Consider the following 22,074-nt stretch of genomic DNA (forward strand, 5'->3'; position numbering starts at 1 on the left):
TTTATTTTACTGTAAAGGAGGATTATTTTATTTTTACCTACAGATCTGATTCAGCTGTGGAGCCACAACAGGACAGTAAAAGAGCCACGTGTGGCTCCGGAGCCCCATGATGCAGAACGATGATATAGAATTAAAGCAAGTGTTTATCCATTTGGAAAAAGGATGTGTGGAGAACTTGGTTACAAGCAGTGCCTTAGCTAGTAACATTTTAATAAAGGCTGCATTGCTACCAAAGATTAACACTGTCACTGTAACTTGACTTGAATGTGTAAACCTGAGCTTCATAAAGGTTAGGCTGTATTATAACTAGCCTATGATTGAACTGAGGTATAGCTGGTGCAACTGGACCCTGGTCCATCTAGTCTTTCTTAAAGTGACCTAGTCCTGCTGCATGGTCATTTTAGAACCAGTCGACCTGTACCCCTGTTCTAGACCTAACTAGTGCAGTCAATCTAGAGCTAGCAAATTCATACTACTTGATCATTCCGGAGCAAACGCAGCCCACCTTTCTGGAAATTGTAGAACTAGCAGAGAATGACCAGACAATCAATTCTTGAATGACAGACCCTACTAGTCCTACAGTGGCCAGTCCAAATGCCCAGTCATTCTAGAACTAATGTAGGGCTTGGCAATTTGACGATACATATTGATATTGTGATAAATTATGCCACAATACAATACGGTATGCTTTTCTGAACATATCGTCAGTACTTGTAGAAACTGACCAACTGCGTGTTTCATAATAAAGAGAGCAAAATTAATCAAATTTAACTGGATTTAGTGACAAATATTGAATAAAATCATGTTTTGCTTGTACTTTTTTTTACCCGATTTTCTCCCCAATTTAGTCGTCTCCAATTCCACCCGCTAGTTAGGACTCCCCCAATCACACAACGCTATCAACGCTAGGAGGGTGAAGGCTAACACAGGCTTCCTCCGAGACCTGTGAAGCCAACCACCGCTTCTTTTTGAGCTGCCGCTCACGCAACGTCACTGGACAGCCGAACGCGCTCGGAGGAAAGCGCCAACCGCCAGATCTGTTACGTCAGCTAACAGACGCCTGCGCTGACTAGCATCGCACTGAGTGATGGGGGGAGAAGGAGGGACCATCCTACCCACCCAGAGAGAGCGAGGCCAATTGTGCTCTCTCGGACTCCAGGCTATGGACGGCCATTTGCTTGTACTTTTTAATGGAATAGTGCTCGGAATAGTTTACTCTTTATTTCAGTCACGTTTCACTACCTAGCGTTTATGTAACGGCCATGAAACAATGAGAATTCAAACAATGCTACAACATGGCTGACACACTACATACTGCACTATTTCTCTAATAAGAGGCAGCTGTGGTCATTCTAGAACTGGTAAAGTCCACCTTCCCTTCGTTCTAGAGCCAGCAGTGTCAGTGTGGCTATTGTAGAGCTAGCGCCCAGATTCCCAGTTAGGTCTGGATCACTGTAAAATTGCTTTATGGTAGCATAAAGAAACGTAAAGTACTGTAGAAATAATAGTGAAATCGTATTGAGAATTTTCTGTACACTGTTGCTGTGTAGTTGGCCAACATGGTCAGTTCGCTGACCAGGTCCTGTTGGGAGATTAATTAGCCAGGGTGGAAAAATGGGTGTAATGAGTCTGTATTCTTTTGTGAGACTTCACACTGTATTTACCCCTCTTTCTCTCTCTCTCCCTCTCTCGCCCCTTCCCTTGTTCAAGCACTTTGTCCCTTTCCTCTCCATGTAAGTGCAGTCTGACCGTTTCCATGTTCCTGAGCTTTGTAGCAGAGAACCTAGCGCTCTCGTCCCCTGCAGTGGTCACACATTCAAATGAGGCATATTTCTGCCCTAAATTTATATAATAAGGCAAATATGCTTTTCAAATGTCAGTTTTTGGGCTGGAAAGTTTTGGTTTTAGCGAGTTTAGCGATTTATGCTAAAAAGGCCGCAGTAAGAGGGCTGTTGTTAGCATGTGCGTCAAGGCTGCGAACACATTCCTGCCGCCTCCCTGTCCTGCCCGTGTTTACAGACGCCGCTTTAAGCTCCTTTTATTTGACCGCTCACCAAAAGCAAACGTCTTAATTGTGCACCATTAGCCAAAGTCAAGCAGGAGGATTTGTACAAACACAAGTGGAGATTTTAGCAGCACACCTGCTCCAGGACTGAGTCAGCTTGAGGCTGAACTACACACTTAACAGAGATGGTTCCTCAAGGGTTCTCTAGTAAAGGGAAGCGTTTCTGTTTAGGACTGTGAGTCCTACATAGAGCCATTTCATGCTTGAGTGGTTCTTTGCATGGTGAAACCGTGATGTAGAGTGTGTTGTATATGGCTCTATATAGCACCAAAAAGGGTTCTTCTGTTGTTAGAAGCTTGTCATTACAAGAGCAAAACCCTTTTTGGTGCTAGATGGGATCATATATAAGTGGATATAAGTGGATTGTCTTATATCTTAGAGATACTCCTGAAAAATGAAGAACTTATGCTTGATGGACGTTTTTGTCTGGAATGCAGCTCCGTAGCTAGACCTTTTGGATTTATGGAGGCAGAGAGAACAGTTCTAAATGGAGGAAAGAGAGGGAGAACATTCCATTCTGACGCTGCAGGGGGGTCGAGGTGTGTAGAGGACAGACAGTGCTGAGGGGGTGATTGAAAAACTGCTGAAGTGCTGAAGTACGTCAGATAGAACTGACTTAGATGGATAGAATTAAGTTGATTGACTGCCTTATTTACTCTATCTACCTCTATAATAATAATAATAATAATAATAATAATAATAGTACTTAAATGGAAACTCAGATTATTTAAATTAATACTTTTGTTTTTATTCACCTCAATTTAAATATAATACACACACACACTCACACATTATCTAAGCCGCTTATCCTTCTGGGTTATGTAGTACAGAAAGAGTAAAATAGTAATAGTAATATACTTAAATACCTACTGTATTCTCTCTGTACCCTGTTATTAATTGATTTACTCTGTTGTTTATTTTCTGTGTTGCTTTATCTCATTAATTTTCATATGTTAACATATTTAACATATGTTTAATGTTAAATTCAGTGCCTTTTGGTCCACATGTTTGAGCAAAAAACTTCAATTTATCACGTTAAATCTAGTTGTTTGTTAAAATCTAAATTGGACGGTAAATAAAAGTTCCGTTAATAACATGTAGACAAAAATTTCGAAGACTGTGTCATCGATGATGAGTACCTCCATTAAAAACAAAGGTTTCAGACTTTTGGTTGCAGTGCGACGCAGCGCATCCGGTGTGCAGTGGCCTTAACTGGCTAGTGCTCGCCATTGTCACGTTGGACCTGAAGGGTTATTTGTTGTTAGCCCCTCCCCTTTTTCCAGCTTGAATTTGCATACAGAGTGCTGATTGGCTCCAGAGATGTTCGGTGGATCTGACTGTACAGTGTGCATGTAGTCTCCAGTGCAATAAGCAAGTTTTGGAAATGATAGGAAAATAACAGACATGTCGTAATACTGCAGTTCACGTGTGCGTATTGAACCGTAGAGGGCGTAACGAACGGTTCATCAGTACGCCATATACCGTCCCTGATAGTAAATTTTATTACTTTAAACCAATCAGAACGAGCTCTGTGGCATTTTTCCTGATCGTGCTTAATTTATTATTATTATTTGTATTATTATTGTACTCAAATGGAAGCTTGAGTGGTTTGAATCAGTGTTTTTGTTTTTATCCACTTCTTGTGTTCAGTTTTATTCTATTTTAGTAGTAGGTAATATCCCCTAATATTTCTCTACGATTCCCCTGAGATTCTCAGCCTCATCTGACTTTTCTCTGATATTCAGTTCATCTCGAATCCAGAAACACAGTGAACCCCTGTGTCGTGTAAAGCTGAGTCTGGTCTGTTAGCCTTGTGTTGTCTGATGTCACCCAGCCAGAGGCTTTAAGAAGAGCTGCTGAGCTTTCAGACTTTATTTTTATTCCTCCCAGAAAGCGACGCAGGCCCGCTGCCCACTGGGGACGCCGTCTCCCTGGACAACCAAACTGGCCGGCTGCTAACTACCCCCACTATCCCACTCCTGCCCCCCTTCCTTAGGTCAGACCAACAATAGGCTATTTATTTTCAAACAACACGGCTGCTCTTTTTTACACTGGGGACTTTTTGCCTTTGGCACGGAGAGCAGCGAGAGGGTGGGTGTATAGTGGGGGGCAAAGTTCCGGTAGGGAAATACAGACTCGGCTATTAGCATGTGTATTAGGGATATGTGTCTGAAAGATCCATCCTGCACTGCACCCAATAAATCCTCTGGGAAAGTGTCTACTTGTCTGTTGGTCAAATGAAATAAGTACACACACTGTCCAGAATGGGCCGCATTTAACTGTGTGATTAATTGAGTATTTATACTGGAGAAGTATATCAGAGTAGCAGTAAAAACTGGCTTCTGAGCATTAACAGATGTTTATAATGGTCAATCTTACGACTGTGGTTGGAGGATCATAGTTTCTGCCTGGTGGTGACTCAGGGTCAGCAGCTTTAACGCACAAATGATAAAAAAAAAGCTTTTCCTTCATTACAGCTGATGTGTGAAATGTGTCAGGCTGTGCTGATGACTCAGGGCCAGGGTGGGTGTGACCAGTCCACCCATGACGCTTTGAGTGACCATTTGTGCTATTTGTGATGTGTATATATAAGTATAATTATAAGGTGCAGTATGACTAAATATGTTTGGGCTATACTTAGTTTTATGACTAACTAAAGTTATCCTTATAGTACGAAAACTGTGCAAAGTGTATCTTTATACTTCATAAATTGGGTAAAATCATGTTTACAGTACAAAAAGTATGCAGTTGTTATTTTTTCATTACAAAAAGATGCAGAAGTTGTTTTTTAGAACAAAAGCAAAAACATTTTGCTGCATTTTGCTGAACAATATAGCAAAAATAGTGTAACAATTATTATTGCAGGACCAAAAATTGTGCAAGCTTATCTTTACAGTACAAAATATGTAAAATGTATGCTTAGAGTATAAAATATTGTGCAAACGTTATGCTTATAGTACAGAAATTGCGCAAAAGTTACCTTTACGGTACAAAAAAGTGTGCAAAAGTTGCCTTTGCAGCACAAAATGTGTGCAAAAGTTATGCTTACAGTATAAAAACTGTACAAAAGCAATCCTTGCATTACAAAAAAGTGCAAAAGTTGCTTTCAGAACAACAATTTATAGCAAAACGAATGTGCAAACTTTATCTATGCAGCACAAAAAGTGAACAATAAGTATTCCTACACTTAAAAAAATACGCAAAAGCTACACTTACAGGCAAAAAAAATTGTGCAGAGTTGTCCTTACAGTACAAAACATGCGCACAAGTTACCTTTACAGTACAAAATGTGTGCAAATTATCTTTACAGGATAAAAAAAATCCTGTAAAGTTACTGTAAAATACATAAAGTAGGCAGAATTTATCTTTACAGCACCCTGTCCTCTGGGGTTTATTGCTGTCCAATAAAAAAGAATGTCTGTTTTAGTTTTAATTTTATTTTTGTACATCATTTGAGCAGAAGTCATGTACATTGTGTGACAGTTTCATGGTGAATGGATCAAAAGAATCGTCCAAAACCACGTTGAAAACCAGATTTTTTTTCTTTAACCTGTGAAGTTACTAATTTTGGAGGTGATTGATTTTTTTGGACAGTGCAGGTACACTAATGTAAAACCACTTTAGACCAGTTCAGTCCTCAGGAACTGTCATCCAGTCCACATTTTCACTCTGGTCCAGCTCTAGACTCCGACTGCGTGGCTGTTGGGAGCTAGAGATTGTCGAGTTCTGGTTACCTGAACTCAAATGTGTTGGAAAGAGTGAACTCCAACAATGTGGCCTGGCTGCAGACCAGGGGATCTGTTTACACTGTGGAGGAACACAGACAATAAAAACAATAGCCTGCCTGGATTTTTAGGTTTAAAAATAACCTGGAGAATTGATTTTGGCCCAAAACTACCTTACAGAAAAACGTAGTTTAAAGAACAAAGCACATACTTTGTAGAATAATATTAAAATCAATTGGAATTGATGATAATGTTCCAAAATGGATAGAGTTGAATTAAATATTACCTTTAGGTCAGGGGTCGCTACCCAAATGTTGAGAAGAGCCATTTTCTCCTTTCAACAAAAATCAAAACATTTTGGGAGCCACAACATTTTATGTCCATTTTACCATCGTGGTTGTAAATATGTCTCAGTATGTCCTGATGTACTAATATAGGCTAAAAATATAATATAAAAGAAAACACAGACTTACTTTGCTCTGCTTTAATTCAGCTCAGCTAAAGCCGCTTTTCTCACATCTCCAGCAGGAAACATTTCCTCAAAAGTAGAACAGTTTTTTGTCAAATGTCTCTCAATGTTTGACTTTTTATGAGGCTGAAGTCGCTTCTCATTCTCCAGCTTCTTGTTTGAATTTTCCCGTTCCACCTTAAATGGTGCCAGAATGTAACTGCTGCACCATTTAAGGTGGAACGGGAAAATTTGAATGAGAAGCTGGAGAATGAGAAACTGACTTCAGCCTTGCAACTTTTTAGTGTTTGTCAGTTTCTCGTTGCAGATTAAACGTATCAGGAAACCAGCTGGAGTGATTATAAACACTAATAAGTCCATTCGTCTCCAAATTATTGATGTTCATCTTAAATCTCTCTCTCTGCCGTTTCGTTAGCTACTAGCTAGGCGAGACTGTTGTCTGTGCTGCTATGGTGACCAGCAGTCTGCGCTGATCTTCAGGGTTAAAGGGTGAATCAGCAGTTCTACATTAACTCCAGAGTTTAAGACCATTTATTGTTAAACTGTGTTGAATGATCAGCAGAGCTTTATTTTACTGTAAAGGAGGATTATTTTATTTTTACCTACAAATCTGATTCAGCTGTGGAGCCACAACAGGACAGTAAAAGAGCTGCATGCAACTCTGGAGCCTCGTGTTGCCAAACCCTGGTTAAGACTGACGAATCTTGATGGATTTTTCTTTCCTAATCCTGACTGTACTCTCTCTCTCTCTCTTGTTCTGTCCCTGTTCTGTCTCTTGTCCCTCTCCCAGCCGCAGGACAGGCCACTATAATGTCCAGCGGGCTCGTCCTGGTGAGAAGCCGCCATATCAGCGCTGCAACTCGCAGGACTCTCTGGATGAACTGGCTCTGGATGATTACTGGAAGGAGGTGGAGATAATCCAGCACGCCGGAGATGCAGAGCCGCAGGAGGAGGTCCAGCTCAAAGTAGCTGATGGTCAGTGGTCGCTGGATAATCTGTCATACACAGTCATGCATAGACACTAGCACTAAAACGTTTAGAGTATTTTCAGTATATATACGGATGATTCTACTGAGCTGGTTTAAAGTCAGAGCTGAAACACATTTGGGACTTTCAACTAAAATCCTTCTGCTTTGAGTGACTCTATACCTCAATTATGTTTTTTTTATTAAAAAAAAAGACTAAACATTTCATTTTGTCACTATAACTCAGACAGTACATGACCAGCAAACACAGCTTTGAAGAGCTGTTCACACATAAAATCATCAAAAAATCACTGAATCACAGAAAATATGTGACAATCCTTAATCTTCCACACTGATTGACAACAATAGGATCTAAATACTCTCTAAAATACATGGGCGTGGCTAAAATTAGGCTCCACCCACACACTAAAACTATGTTTTGGTAATGACATGAAAATGTGGCAGTAAACTCATGATAAATATAAATTTTTCAGCTTCACTTTAAAAGAAATCAAAAGATCTTTAAAAAAAAATTAAGTTTTATTTTCAGCAGTGTAAATTTAGGGGTTTGGGACAGAAACCTTCCAATAGAAAGTAGCCTATTAATGATGCTTCCTTATATATTTAGCTTATTGCTGTTTCTGTTAGTGCCTTGGGTTTAAATAGAACATAGTCAGAATATAATGCTGGTAAATATCTAAGGTCTGATGTCTCAGACATGGCAAACGGTGCACAGATGCCATATTTACATTGTGTTCCTTTATTTTCACTCCTAAAATTAACAAAACGTGTAATATAACCAAACATTTTGCGTCCTATTGTGACTTTTCTTGTAGGATAAGATTTTTTTAGATTTGCACTATACAGACAGACATTTTGACCCAACACAACATTGTGAACAGGCAACTTGGCTGAACAGAGAGAATCTTTCGAGGAGCTGAATCAGTTCAGTTCATTCACGCAACAGACGCTTCAGCAGTTCAGAGCTGCTAGACAGCAGGAAGAAACAGCGTCCATTTGTCGTGTACTGTCAGCCTTATCTCGCTCTCAGGTCGCATCCATGTGCCAACCTGCCCTGTTTATATCGTCCCATTTGCGGCTGATCAACTTACAAAAGCTGTGAAGGTTCAGACTCGCTCAGGTATCCTGAAGCGTGACACGGTTCCTGTTTCTTTGCACAAAAAGGGGAATTCTCACACCCAGACACCAGCAGCTGACCTTTCCGTACTTTTATGTGTCCTGTAGGCTTTATACAGGGTGGGAAAATGATCCCAAGGTCAATTAGTTGTGTTAGAACAGGAAAAAAACAACCCACTAAAACTGCAGTGACTGTCCAAGAATGTGAAACTCTGGTCTTTTACTGTGAAAAAGATTGAAGAAACAGTTTGTAAGGATTTTTGGTGTTTGTTTCTACACTCACTGTCCATTTTATCAGCTCCACTTACTATATAGGGGCACTTTGTAGTTCTACAGTTACAGACTGTAGTCCATCTGTTTCTCTGATACTTTGTTACCCTGTTCTTCAGTGGTCAGGACCCCCAAAGGACCACCACAGAGCAGGTAATGTTTAGGTGGTGGATCATTCTCAGCACTGCAGTAACGCTGATGTGGTGGTGGTGTGTTAGTGTGTGTTGTGCTGGTACGAGTGGATCAGACACAGCAGTGCTGCTGGAGTTTTTAAACACCGTGTCCACTCACTGTCCACTCTATTAGACACTCCTACCTTGTCAGTCCACCTTGTAGATGTAAAGTCAGAGACGATAGCTCATCTGCTGCTGCACAGTTTGTGTTGGTCATCCTCTAGGCCTTCATCAGTGGTCACAAGACGCTGCCCACAGGACGCTGTTGACTGGTTTTCAGTCCAGCAGTGACACTGAGGTGTTTAGAAACTCCAGCAGCACTGCTGTGTCTGATCCACTCAGACCAGCGCAACACACTCTAACACACCACCACCACGTCAGTGTTACTGCAGTGCTGAGAATGATCCACCACCCAAATAGTACCTGGCAAAATAGTCCCCAAATAAACCTTCTTAATAGCAGATAAAATGTCTATATTTGTGTTGTAGACATGGCGACCCCTGGTTCCTGTCACCATCACTGCAAAGCAGTCAGTGAGTTTTTCTATTAGGAACCATTTTAAAACACTCAAGAACTAGTGCTGTCCAATTCTCTGGTCATTCTAGAACTAGCATAGTCTGACTGTCTGGGAATTCTAGAATTAGCCCAGTCCAACTGTCTGGGTATTCTAGAACCAGCACTGTTCTGTTGTCTTGCCATTCTAGAACTAGCACAGTCTTACTGTGTGGGAATTCTAGATCTAACATAGCCCAGCTGTCTGGCCATTCTAGAACAGCACTGTTCTGTAGGACTGTATAAGAATTCTAGAACTAGTAAAGTAGAACTGTACAGCCATACTTGCCCAACTACAGCCTTACTGACTGGCCGTTCTAGAACTAGCCCACTCTGACTATGTGGGAATTCTAGAGCTAGCACAGTCCAGCTATCTGGCATTTCTAGAACTACCACAGTCCGACTGTCTATGACTTCTAGAACTAGCACCATCCAACTCTCTGGCCATTCTAGAACCAGCACAGTCTGACTGTCTGGGATTTCTAGAATTAGCCCAGACCAACTGTCTGGGCATTCTAGAACTAGCACTGTTTTGTTGTCTTGCCATTCTAGAACTAGCACAGTCTTACTGTATGGGAATTCTATATCTAAAACAGCCCAACTGTCTGGCCATTCTAGAATAGCACAGTCTGACTGTATAAGAATTCTAGAACTAGTAAAGTAGAACTGTATAGCCATTCTAGCCCAACTACAGCCTAACTGACTAGCCATCCTAGAACTAGCCCAGCCTGACTGTGTGGGAATTCTAGAGCTAGCACAGTCCAGCTATCTGGCATTTCTAGAACTACCACCGTCTGACTGTCTAGGAATTCTAGAACTAGCACCATCTAACTCTCTGGCCATTCTAAAACCAGCACAGTCTGACTGTCTGGGAATTCTAGAATTAGCCCAGACCAACTGTCTGGGTATTCTAGAACTAGCACTGTTTTGTTATCTTGCCATTCTAGAATTAGCACAGTCTAACATAGCCCAGCTGTCTGGACTGTCTAGAACAGCACAGTCTGACTGTATAAGAATTCTAGAACCAGTAAAGTAGAAATATATAGCCATTCAAGCCTAACTACAGGCTTACTGACTGGCCATTCTAGAACTAGCCTAGCCTGACTGCGTGGGGATTCTAGAACTACCACAGTCCAGCTGTCTGGCCATTCTAGAATAACTAGAGTTGTACCGGCCATGATATGCTGAGAAAAGCTTGTTGAAATGTAACTGGTCACAATAACAGTACCTCCATCTTGCCTGGCCCCAGCTTTAACACACTATTGTTCTGTTCACAGCCCTGTTTTAATCGACTACGATCTCAGGTGTTATTTGATTATTTACTTTAACCTGGTGACCCTTTTACAGAGTGGGTTTCCTCCTTTTCAGCTGACAGAAATGAGCATCAGATATTGTAAATAAAGCACTTTTGTTTTTCTCATTAGATGTAAAAGTCATTGTTGAATCGTTTTCTTGCCAGACTAAAAATACTGACTGTAAAGAGCAGGAAGTGGCAATAACGAGCCCCGCCGGACAGGACATAAACGCACATTGTTTATCTCCACAGGAAATGGAAGCTGTGACTTCCTCAGTCATACCGAGCATCTAATTCTAGACAGAAGCCGGAAAAGCACCTCACCTCACCTCAAAAATGTCTCGCCTCACACTCACAGAGAAATTTCCCTCTGGGCCAAAGTGGACCAATCTGTGTCCATCTCAGTCCGCGGGTTTATATCATAATACCCACATTTACCCACTTGAGAAACTGTAGAACAGACTCAGTTTATATCACAATACCTACATTTAGAGTCGGTTATTCATTCAGCCTAATGAGAAACTGTAGAACAGACTCGGTTTATATCACAATACCTACATTTAGAGTCGGTTATTCATTCAGCCTAATGAGAAACTGTAGAACAGACTCAGTTTATATCACAATACCTACATTTAGTGACCAAATGTGTCTTGGCTGGTCGACTGTATTTGCTGTAAGGGGTGGCAATTGTGTAGATTAGATTTACCACCGAACTGTCACTCACTATTCTCCTATTCTTGCAGAGGGTGAGCAGGAAGAGGCGTGGCTGACAGAGGCGGGGCTTGCGACGCTGTTCGATGAGTCGGCAGTGGATGGGGAGGACAGCATGGTGCTGCTGTCCACTCTGACCCGCACGCAGGCCGCCGCCGTAGAGAAGCGCGTGGAGACGCTCAAACAGACGCTGAGAAAGCGTAACAAATCCTACAGCGTCCCCGACGTCAGGGACATCTTCAAACCTCCACCCTCCCTGGACACAAAGGTCAGTAAGGTCACGACAAGAGGCTAAAGGTCAGCATACCGACGTTTGGGCTGATTCAGCTGAGGCAGGTGGTTCGTTGCTGCTTGTTTTGATTGCCCCCCTTTCGAGTTTACATTCCCAGCAATGACAGCGTCAGTCAGCTCTGACCGGTAAGATGAGGAGTGTCCACTGCGCGTAGAGGGTGAAGTGCACATTAGGGACGTTCACAGGTTCTCGAGTACTGCGTCAGTTTTCAAACACTGAATCACGGCTGTGTTTACATGCAAAGATTGTTGATTGAATTCATTCTGATTACAGATTAAGACTGAGGCGGTTTTATGCGCTGATATAAATATTATATCACAATAACACAAGACATTTTCACAACATACAATATTCTATATGATATTTAGTTCTTTTCTGAGGTTTAATTAGTTGGACAAGAAAAAATAGAACCTGCGGTGCCGCATTTAATATAACAATAACAATAATAGAAGTAAAATTACAATGTTTTACAAACTTTACTGCACTAAACTCACTCAAACAGGACTAATTGGGTCGTTCTCCGTTTGGAGTGGGAATTCAGGCGAATACATTTTTAAAAATTTCTTTCATCCTAAAACTAAATAATCTTAATATATCCATTAACATGGGGCGGCATGGGGCGCAGTGGGTAGCGCTGTCATCTCACAGCAAGAATGGCCTGGGTTCGATTCCTGGCCGGGTGACCAGGGTCATTTCTGTGTGGAGTTTGCCTGTTCTCCCTGTGTCTGCGTGGGTTTCCTCCGGGTACTCCGGTTTCCTCCCACAGTCCAAAAACATGCAGTCAGGCTGATTGGACATGCTGAATTGCCCCTAGGTGTGAGTGTGTGACTGTGTATGTCTGTCTGTCTGCCCTGCGATGGACTGGCGACCTGTCCAGGGTGTATCCTGCCTTCCGCCCAATGACAGCTCGGATAGGCTCCAGCACCCCACCGCGATCCAGAAGGATAAGCGGTTTAGATGATGTATGTATGTATCCATTAACATCTCCTATTATCATAAATGCAGAAAGGAGAGCTGAATTCAAACATAGTTTACAGTCACTGTTGTTGAATATGGTGTAACACCAGTGACTCTGACTCCAGTGACATTCTGGTTAAAACTGAGGATTCTGTAAATCGGCTGACTCGTTGGCTGATCAGGTGACCTTGTGCAACTATTTAAAATAAGTAATAAAACGATATTCGGCATAATTTTGACAAAATTTGAATAACCCTGCCATGAAAGCACATAACACCAGTGACACATAGAAGTTCTGAGCTGCCTGATAAACAAAATGATTAATAAATTAATGAAATATAGTGAGCGAGTGTGACTCGCCTTCTCATGCCTTGAGACGCTTCCCTCTCTGACAAGCCTCGACCCCAAGAAGCAGTTTAATAGAGCTGAGAATACTGTGTTAAATGTAGAATAAGAGTCCTGATAACACTAGCGACCAAAATCTTTTAAATATAGTATAAAATATAGTATAATATAGTATATAGTGTAACGTTAATGATATAAAAAATAAACATGAATGTGTTTTATACAAATTCCTAAGTTAAACTTCTTAAAATAAAGTTGGTTTTGTGAGGAGCTGTTTTACAGATGCAGTGCGACTGTAAAACAGGATAAAAAAAGAAAAATCAGAGAAATCATAAGGGAAAAGTGTTATGTAATCTTAGGTCGACTGTGTAAATGTACATACCAACTTTTGGAGCTGTGTCTAATATTTTAAGCATCTTTTTAAGCCCTGAAACCTCTGTGACATGCTGTCTCACTCCAAATGGAGAACGACCCAGATATATTCTCTTTGTAATGCAGATGGTCAGTGTTCAGGTACTGATGCAGGACGCTCAGAGAGGTGTATTGTGGCAAACATCATCATATTGCCCACCCCATTGTTTACCACTGGAATAATGGACCTCATTCACTAATATCTAAGTTTGTTCTTAAGTGTGTTCTTGAGAAAAGTTCTAAGAAAAAGTCTACGTCAGATTCATGTCGTGTTCTTAAAGCGCAGAACTGTTCTCACCTTTGTGCTCTTGAGTGTGTGTAGATTCTGTTCTTACCTAAGAACAAATCCCACGTGAGAAAACACTGATGAATGTCAGAGTCTTGGTAAAAACTGCGTAAGTGGGTAGGACGGTTGGTGAACGAGGCCCAGTGCTCAAACTCTCAGAATCAGATGTGAGAAAACAGTTCATAATATGTCGTAATGCAGCCACAGTATGTGGACACAGTCCCTGTTATTGTTTAACAAACTCTGATTTCCCAACTGGAGTAAAATTAACACTAATGTAGAGTGTTTTACTAACACCACTGTCTGTTCATCATTGAGCTTTCATTTTCTGTTTTGTCACATGTTCCATTATTTCACTGCTCCTCTTCCTGCACCTCAAGGGCGAGGAGTCAGTAGGTTGTGCAGTTTGCACGATGAGCTGCTGTCTTAGGAAATCAGTTGTTAAGTTTAGGCGTATTATGAGCGCCGCGCCTTACGGTCGTCTGGCCATCAGTTTGCTTGTTCTTATTAGCCATTAAAATCTAGAATCATTAGAACGCAAGAAGCAAATATTTGAAATCTTTCAAGGCAGACATTATGTAGTATGGCAGAGCGGGTGCAACCTAACACATTTTGGTTTTCGTTGAATAATTTGAAAAATATTTAAGCTGGAATTATTATATGTTCATACAAGCAACATAAACATCTCTGCTACAAATGAACACTTGAACTTTGTTTCCAGCTCCTACTGTTCATGTACAATTTCAGCCAAAATGAGGGAAGTGCAGTGTTCCAGTTTAGCCGATGGGTGGGTTCACTGGAACAGACAGAGGGTCAGTTTAACACCTGCTAGAAAAGTCTGATCAATCAGTGCGAACAGAGTTAATTCAATATAATTCTGTGTTGTAAGAAATATATGTTCCAGCCAAACTGCTTTATATATTATCATCTATAAGACAGACAGACAGACAGATCAACCTGATCAAATTATATATGAACCCTGACTGAGTCTGTGTGTCAAACAGTGACAGATTTATTGTTTGTCCAGTGAAGGACAGCAATAAAAACATCACACATTACTAAAATATGCAGCTTTACCAACCAATAATGTCAATTTCATTAATATACTTATTTAAAACCAAAATACTGACGTCTGAAAGATCCTAATAAAGCAGATTTAAATCGCTGTTTTCAGATGTTTCTCTTTTTCATCTTATAATCTTATTATTAGTCTTTGTTCTCTAAAGGTGTCTGAGCTGTAGCGCTGTGTAAGAACTAACCCTGCAGTACGGAGGCTGTGAGCTTGTCAGCTGTTTCTGAACGGTGCTGCGTTGTAGGAAACAAGATGGTGATTAAACAGCTCAGTAACTGAAACAAATGACTTGCCCTGAAAACTCCCTTTGGCTCAGATCTCTTTAAAACCCTGATGAATCTCTCTGAATTTTGGTGGGAGACTGTGGCTGGGAAATGTGGTAATGTGGCCAGAAGCTCACGCTGCTTGACCTTCTATAACAATGTAAAGTCTGTGTTAAATTTTGCTCGCTTTAGGTTGTTTCCTGCGCTCCCATACTGGGAATAATAGTACTAAATAATAATGTACTTTTGTAAGTGTAGTAATTTAACAGTAATAATGTTTTTAACAGAAGATTGACCGTCCATTCTTATAACTCAGAGCTTCTATAAAAATCTAATCATATTTTACAAATGCTTTAAAAATGATTTTTCTTCCTCTTCTTCACACTAAACACTGTGTTCCTCTTTTGTAGCTGAGCGCTCAGCAGACTGGAAGCTGGGTTGGTTTCTAGGCCGAGTGCTTTTATGACGTACCTGAGGCTGTTAACAGTGTCACTAATTACACTGTGATTTTCAGTGATACATAAATGTGGAGTAATGAGTAACCAGAGCTGGAAGAAAGCAGCTGAGCGTGCTCAGAACAACTGTTATCAGGCAGATTAGCCTGGAGGTGTCCAGCCACGCTCCTGGAGCACCACTGCCCTGCAGAGTCCAGACTTTTCCTGCTCTAACACACCTGGTAAAGCTCTAAAAAGGGCTGAAAGGGCGATGTCAGAGAGCTCCAGTCAGAAAGCAGCTCAGTCACTGTGGAAATGCTTATTGTTGATCTGTTTCAGCAAAGTGACAATAAAATCAAGTGAGGTCTGAATATTAGGGGTTGCACAACTCCAGCTGACAGTTATGTGATGAAAGTCAACACCGACTTATCGCTGGAGAAAGGAAATCTTTAGAACAAACGACTTTAAGCATTCCGACTTTTTAAAATCCGTGCCAAAGCCAAGCTCTGGGTCAGTAGAGGGTTGCTTGCCCTTTCCAACGAGCTCTGGATGGCATTGCTAGACGTCAGGGAGCCGGAGATATGCTCCCCGGAATCTCACAAACTTGTGTCTGACTTAGGCGCACCCTAGGCGGCCTTGCCGAGACGGAGAGATCCAGAGAGCCAGAGGAATTTAGAGCACCGTAACTTTGGCGAAAATAAGAGTAACCGACTACAAGCTTTACGGGATTATAGGGCGTTACGCTCCCTCTCCAACTACACATGACTTTTATCGTAGTCTTCAGGAAACCGGGGATAACGATGTTCAGTATCTGATCTGTGAGGCACTGTGGATCAATAGGGATGTGTTAGAACGAAGTGACAGGTCAGTAGAACGAGATGCGCCTTTCCAGCGAGCCCTGGCTCCTCAACTGTTGCCCTCTACGAAGCGTTCATGTTATCAAGCTTCAAGCAAATAAAGTCAACTAGTCGATTAAGGCCTGTGGCACCATCCTATTCAGCCTGCAATATTACTTTAATTTTCTGTTAGTATTAACTCGTTTCACCATGAGCTGCACTACAACCCCCAGCATGCACTGCAACATAATATGACTCCAATAGGCAGTTTTATAAACCTCCTTCCTGGGGACATTTAGAGAGGTTTAACAGTTATTTGTAGCCAACGTAGCCTGTTGTTTTTTATAGAACAGTTTGTTTCAGTTCACACCTCAACACAAAGACGGAGATTAAACAGAGCTTTCTTCATATCAGACAATCTGCACATCTGACACAATAAAAGTCCTTTTTATAATTAAAAAAAGGTGTATAAATGTTGATGTGCTCACCTACGAAGGCAAGAGTCCAGTTTTTGTAAATCAAAACTCCAGAATTTCCATATGAATAAATAAATACTCCGTCAACCTTCTCAAACAAACGCATAGTTCAGCCGAGGGCCGTCTTTTTATGGCTGCTGCAAAATAAGAGTCTCCAGGAACAGCCACAGTTCTTGCGCTAAACGGGGGGCACCTCATCCAAATTATGGCTGGCCTGGTGGGTCGGGCTTGGACATTTATTGGCTGTTTGTAGAAGTGAACAGGAAAGCAACAAATTAGCTGCAAGTGTGCTGCACAGAAACTCACGTTACTGGTTATCACAGGCTGCAAAACACATGACGCTATAGAACCCACAGTAAATCTGGTTCCTTTCCAAAAAAATTCTTTTAACCTGTGTTGGTTAATATAATCCGGCTGACTCGTACACTCTTAGCAAAAAGGGTTCTGTGGGGTACCAAAAAAGGGTTCTTTGGCTTGTAACAATAGTGGAACCCTTTTTTGTGCTCTGTAGAACCATGTCCAGCACATTCTCTATCAATCTGAGGAACTACTTCATGATGCTTAGAACACTTTAATCATGCGAAGGGTTCTTGGAGTGTTCATGGTTCTATACAGGATCATTTTCTTTACTAACGAATCCTTGAAGAACCATCTTTTTTAAGAGTGCAGACGTTCTGCAGTGTAATTAGCTAATAATGTAATTCTGACACAGAATAAAATAACAGTAGAAGCTGCTTTGCTTTGTTTTTTTAACGTGGCTGTGTGTGAAGTTGTCTGTCAGCGGTGATGTGGCGCTCACTGAATAGACTTCAGAACCGTTGGCCAACTGTGTTTTGCGCACAGAGCAATTAGACCTCCACATTTAACCCATCCGTGCAGTGAAACACCCACACACATGCACACTAGTGAACACACACACTAGGGGACGGTGAGCACACCTGCCCGGAGCAGTGGGCAGCCCTATCCACAGCACCCAGGGAGCAGTTGGGGGTTAGGTGTCTTGCTCAAGGGCACTTCAGTCGTGTACTGTCGGCTCAGGGGATCGAACTGGCGACCTTCTGGTCACAAGGCTGGTTCCCTAACCTCCAGCCCAGAACTTCTACTTTAGAAGACTGTAAGGTTCATGTTTGCGGCTGGGCGTGTGGAGGTGTGACGGGTCTGGAGGCTGTTCCGCTGTGTCACGGGGTTTGCGCGGACACATCCTACACCAGCGGAGCAGATTACAGCAAATGAAGACGGGAATGGACGATGACCACAGACACAGCCCAAAGCATAGACAGTGCTAGGTTTAGCGGGCAGGAGTAGACCAGGACAACACTGGATTTCTCGGGCGCAGGCGGATGTGATTAGTGGTTGAATCGGGCGAGTGTGGCATTAATAATCAGGCCTGTGCAGACCTCTAAAGCCCCCCAGCATCGGGCTGTGGAGCAGAGGAACTGTGTTCTCTGGACTGATGGAGCTCCATCCAATACCTTTGGGATGAGTTGGAGTGACCAGAACTGACCGTCCAACATCAGGGAGGCTGTTACTGCAGCACAAATTCAGTATTAATACCCTTCGTTTCAGAAGAAACGCTGGATGTCGACTCTGTAGTGAATGTTGGAAGCAGCATCAGCGAATACTGTCCTTCACTGCGCTGCTCAAAGCACTGAAGAATGATTGGCGGCTCTGTACGGCCAAAAAGTCTAGAAAAGCACATTTTCTTGCTGAATCACACTGTGTGCGTGTTTGGAGTGACTCTTCTCTTTTATTCTTTCCTTTGTTCATCAGGATAGCGAGTCCTCGTCCACAGAAGGAAGTGAACACAGAAAAACGGAAGCTACTTCATCTGGTATGTTAGCAAGCTCAAAGATGACTGCTACTTTTAGCTCTCTCTCTCTCTTTACACACACACTTACATATATATATACACATGTGTGTGTGTGTGTGTGTGTGTGTGTGTGTATATATATATATATATATCATCACAGTCCAAAAAAAAACGTCTCTATTTTTTACCATTTTTATTTTTTATGACATTTGAACATGGCAGTCCTCCTTCACAATAGAAATGCTATTACAATAAAATCTCTTTACATTAACTTACGTTAAGCGTTAAGGCCGTTTTTGCCCTCTCCTGTACAGTTATCATTTTGGAGACACTTGTTTTCTTTGGACAGCGATGGTCTACATATCACTGATGTTGGAACAAAACCTCATATCTCCATTTTCAGTTTTTGACATAATTTGAAAATGCCTGTTGTTCTTTACATTGTGTGTAAATTTCATGATGAATGGACCAAAAGAAATGACCGAAAATGACTTGGAAAAAATTCTGGTTCCATTGACTTCCATTAAAAGTAAAGTAGGTTTTTTCCTTCTCCTGTAAAGTTACCATTTTGGAGATGAGGTTTTGTTCCAACAGCAGTGATATAAAGATCATCACATTTTATGTTAGTTAATGTGAAGAGATTTTGTTCTAATTAATTTTGGGGCATATATATATATATATATAAGACAAAAAGACACATCACCACAGTTACATGTACATTTATAGTGACCACACTCGGTCTGTGTAACAGCTTCCAGTTGCATTTGTATCGTCAACTTGTGTTTTATTCCATTAAACCATATATAAACAGATGCTGTTCTCCTATAATGCTCTGTTTGTGTTCTTTGGAGCCAGTTTTACAGAGAGAAACATACTGTAGTGTAAAAAAAGCTATTCAGGAAGTGTGGACACATCTGCTACCACCAGCTCTGCTGACCTTTACACACACACACACACACACACACACACACACACACACATAAACACAGCTCAGTGTTATATCGCATTATAAAAGTAGCTTTAATAATGTAGTTATGAAAAGTCCACCAACCAAAAATATCCAGCCTGCTTCCTGTGTCCACTGATGAAGGACTAGAGGATGACAAGGTGGACCAACGAGATAGGAGTGTCTAATAAAGTGGACAGTGAGTGGACACAGTGTTTAAGAACTCCAGCAGCACTGCTGTGTCTGATCCACTCAGACCAGCACAACACACACTTACACACCACCACCACGTCAGTGTTACTGCAGTGCTGAGAATGACCCACCACCCAAATAGTACCTGCTCTGTGAGGGTCCATGGGGGTCCTGACCACAGTCTGTAAGTGTAGAACTACAGAGTGAGATTATATGGTCAGTGGAGCTGTAGGAGCTGTGTGTATATATATGTATATGTATGTATACTGTACTGTATTAATACGACAGGTTTGGTTCCTGATTTTTCACCGTTGCTCTTTATGGTGTGATATTACAGAACGACTCTAATCACCTGCGTTTATGACCTCTCTGTGTGCTTTTACAGGCGAGCACTCAGGCGTAGGTAACCGGGCGGAGCCTGGCGGGGGCGGGGCCGAAACAGAGACGGACATTAACCTGGAGGTGTCGTTCTCCGAGCAGGCTCTGAGCTACAGGGAGGGGTCAAAGGTCACGCAGCCCGTTAACGAGGCTGACGACAAGCTGCCGGTGAGTGTGGGGCGTATCAAACATTAACACCTGCACTGATTTAGCGAGAGCGCGTACGCGAGAGCAAAGTTTACCCAGTGCAATAGTAAACGCGGCGGCTCGCTCTGATTGGACGGTTCGGGATAAAGGAATGCCTGTGTTTACGTGTCAGGGTTGTTATGGAGATCTTTGCCCTTGGCTAATGAGGTTATTAAATAAACATTTTGTGCTGGAGTTGGTCAAATAAAAAGCGCAGCGACAGCGTTTCTGCACGTGTGACGCTGGATTTGGTCTGCTGAGCGAAAACTCTTTCACTTTAAATCTCTTATAGAAGCTCTTTTAAACTGTCCTGAGCGATTTAGAAGAGAAAAAGGGAAAAACGTCCCAGAAAGAAAGAGTGTAATGAAGACAGAGAGAGCAGGATTACAGTTTAAACTGCTGGTTTAGCTCCGCACTGAATGCTGAGTGGCTACAGGTGACACCTGCTGGTCAGTCCGTGCAACTGCATCCAATACGGCAATAAAAGACTGTTTTTCATGATATTCTTTCTCTCTCTTTCTCTCTCTTTTGCCTTTCCTTTTCTCTTCTTACCCATTTCTTTTATCTCTTTCTACATTCTCATTCTTCCCTCCCTCCCTCTCCTCTCTTTTTCTCCATGTCCTCACTCTCTCCTTTGTTCTTTCGCTTTTCTCTCCCTTTCTTTCTCCCTCTTTCTCTCCTTTTTTTCTTAATTTTCTCTTCTCCTCTCTCTTTTTTTATTCTCTCTCTCTCCCCCTCTCTCTTCTCTCTTTGTTTCTCTCTCTGTCTTCTCTCGCTTCCTCTCTTTTCTCTCTTTTTGTCTCTTCTTGACTCTCCCCCCTCCCTTTTCTCTCTCTATTTTTCTCCCCCCCTTCTCTCTCTTTTCTCTCTTTGTCTCTCCCCCTCTCTTTCTCTCTCTCCTCTATCTCCTTCCCTCTCTTTTCTCTCCCCCTTCTCTCTCTTCCTTTTCTCTCTCCTTGTCTCTCTTTATTTCTCTGTCTCTCACTCTTTTCTTGCTCCCTCTCTCTCTTTTCTCTCTTTGTCTCACGCTCTTCTCTCTCTCTCCCCCTCTCTTTTCTCTTTATCCTCTCTCTCTCCTTTTCTCTCTTTTCTCTCTCCCCTTCTCTCTCTTCCTTTTCTCTCTCTTTGTCTCCGTCTCTTCTACTCTCTCTTTTCTCTCTTATTGTCTCTCCCCCTCTTTTTTCTCTCTCTCCTGCTCTCTCTCTCTCTCTCTCTCTCTCTCCCTCTCTCCCTCTCTCTCTCTCTCTCTCTCTCTCTCTCTCAGGATTTTAAGGTAGTGAGGGATAAGACAGGGATGACCAAAGTGGGCGACCTCTCCGCTGCTGATATGAAGAAGGTGCGGCGGTTGGTGCTGATAGAGATGACCGCTCTGTTCGACACGGCCGGCATTGACCTCAAAACACACAAACCCCTCAAGATAAGGGTCAAAGGTCAGTGACAGAAGTGACCAGTCCACTGTGATACGTTGATCTGAAGGCAGTGATTCAGCCTGAATGTATGAATGTTGATGTAATCTCGTGCTGTGTTGCAGAATCAGGGTTGTTTGGGGTTCCTCTGTCCACTGTGCTGGAGCAGGACCAGAAGAGGGTTCCTGGAACACGGGTTCCTCTCATAATGCAGCGGGTCAGTCTGCCGTCTCCTGACCACTGGGGTCAAACGACCTCTTCACCTAAACACGCTCTGCTTTATTTACAACAGCACATCCTAAAAAGACTTTAGAGTCCGCACTGAAGCGAGTACTGATTCCTGCACTTCACACTTCAAAGGGGAATTACATAGAATTTTCAGAATTTCTGAACAGTGCAATCATTGAGATGTAAACAAAGTCA

The 22,074-nt window shown here is 42.0% G+C and overlaps 1 protein-coding gene across 2 annotated transcripts in view; it reads left to right on the plus strand.

Annotated features, from left to right (window-relative positions):
• The window catches only part of arhgap18 (Rho GTPase activating protein 18), a 61,266-nt gene that overhangs the window by 25,779 nt on the left and 13,413 nt on the right, over positions 1-22,074 (plus strand). For both annotated transcript variants that reach the window (XM_036582464.1, XM_036582463.1), the window contains exons 2-7: positions 7,050-7,234; positions 11,394-11,629; positions 18,504-18,564; positions 20,067-20,227; positions 21,510-21,675; positions 21,777-21,868. In XM_036582464.1, coding sequence (XP_036438357.1) covers positions 7,050-7,234; positions 11,394-11,629; positions 18,504-18,564; positions 20,067-20,227; positions 21,510-21,675; positions 21,777-21,868 — 901 coding nt within the window. The remainder of the gene's footprint in view (positions 1-7,049; positions 7,235-11,393; positions 11,630-18,503; positions 18,565-20,066; positions 20,228-21,509; positions 21,676-21,776; positions 21,869-22,074) is intronic.

This window comes from Colossoma macropomum, unplaced genomic scaffold (genome assembly GCF_904425465.1).
Source record: "Colossoma macropomum unplaced genomic scaffold, Colossoma_macropomum, whole genome shotgun sequence".
NCBI classification, from domain to species: Eukaryota; Metazoa; Chordata; class Actinopteri; order Characiformes; family Serrasalmidae; genus Colossoma; species Colossoma macropomum.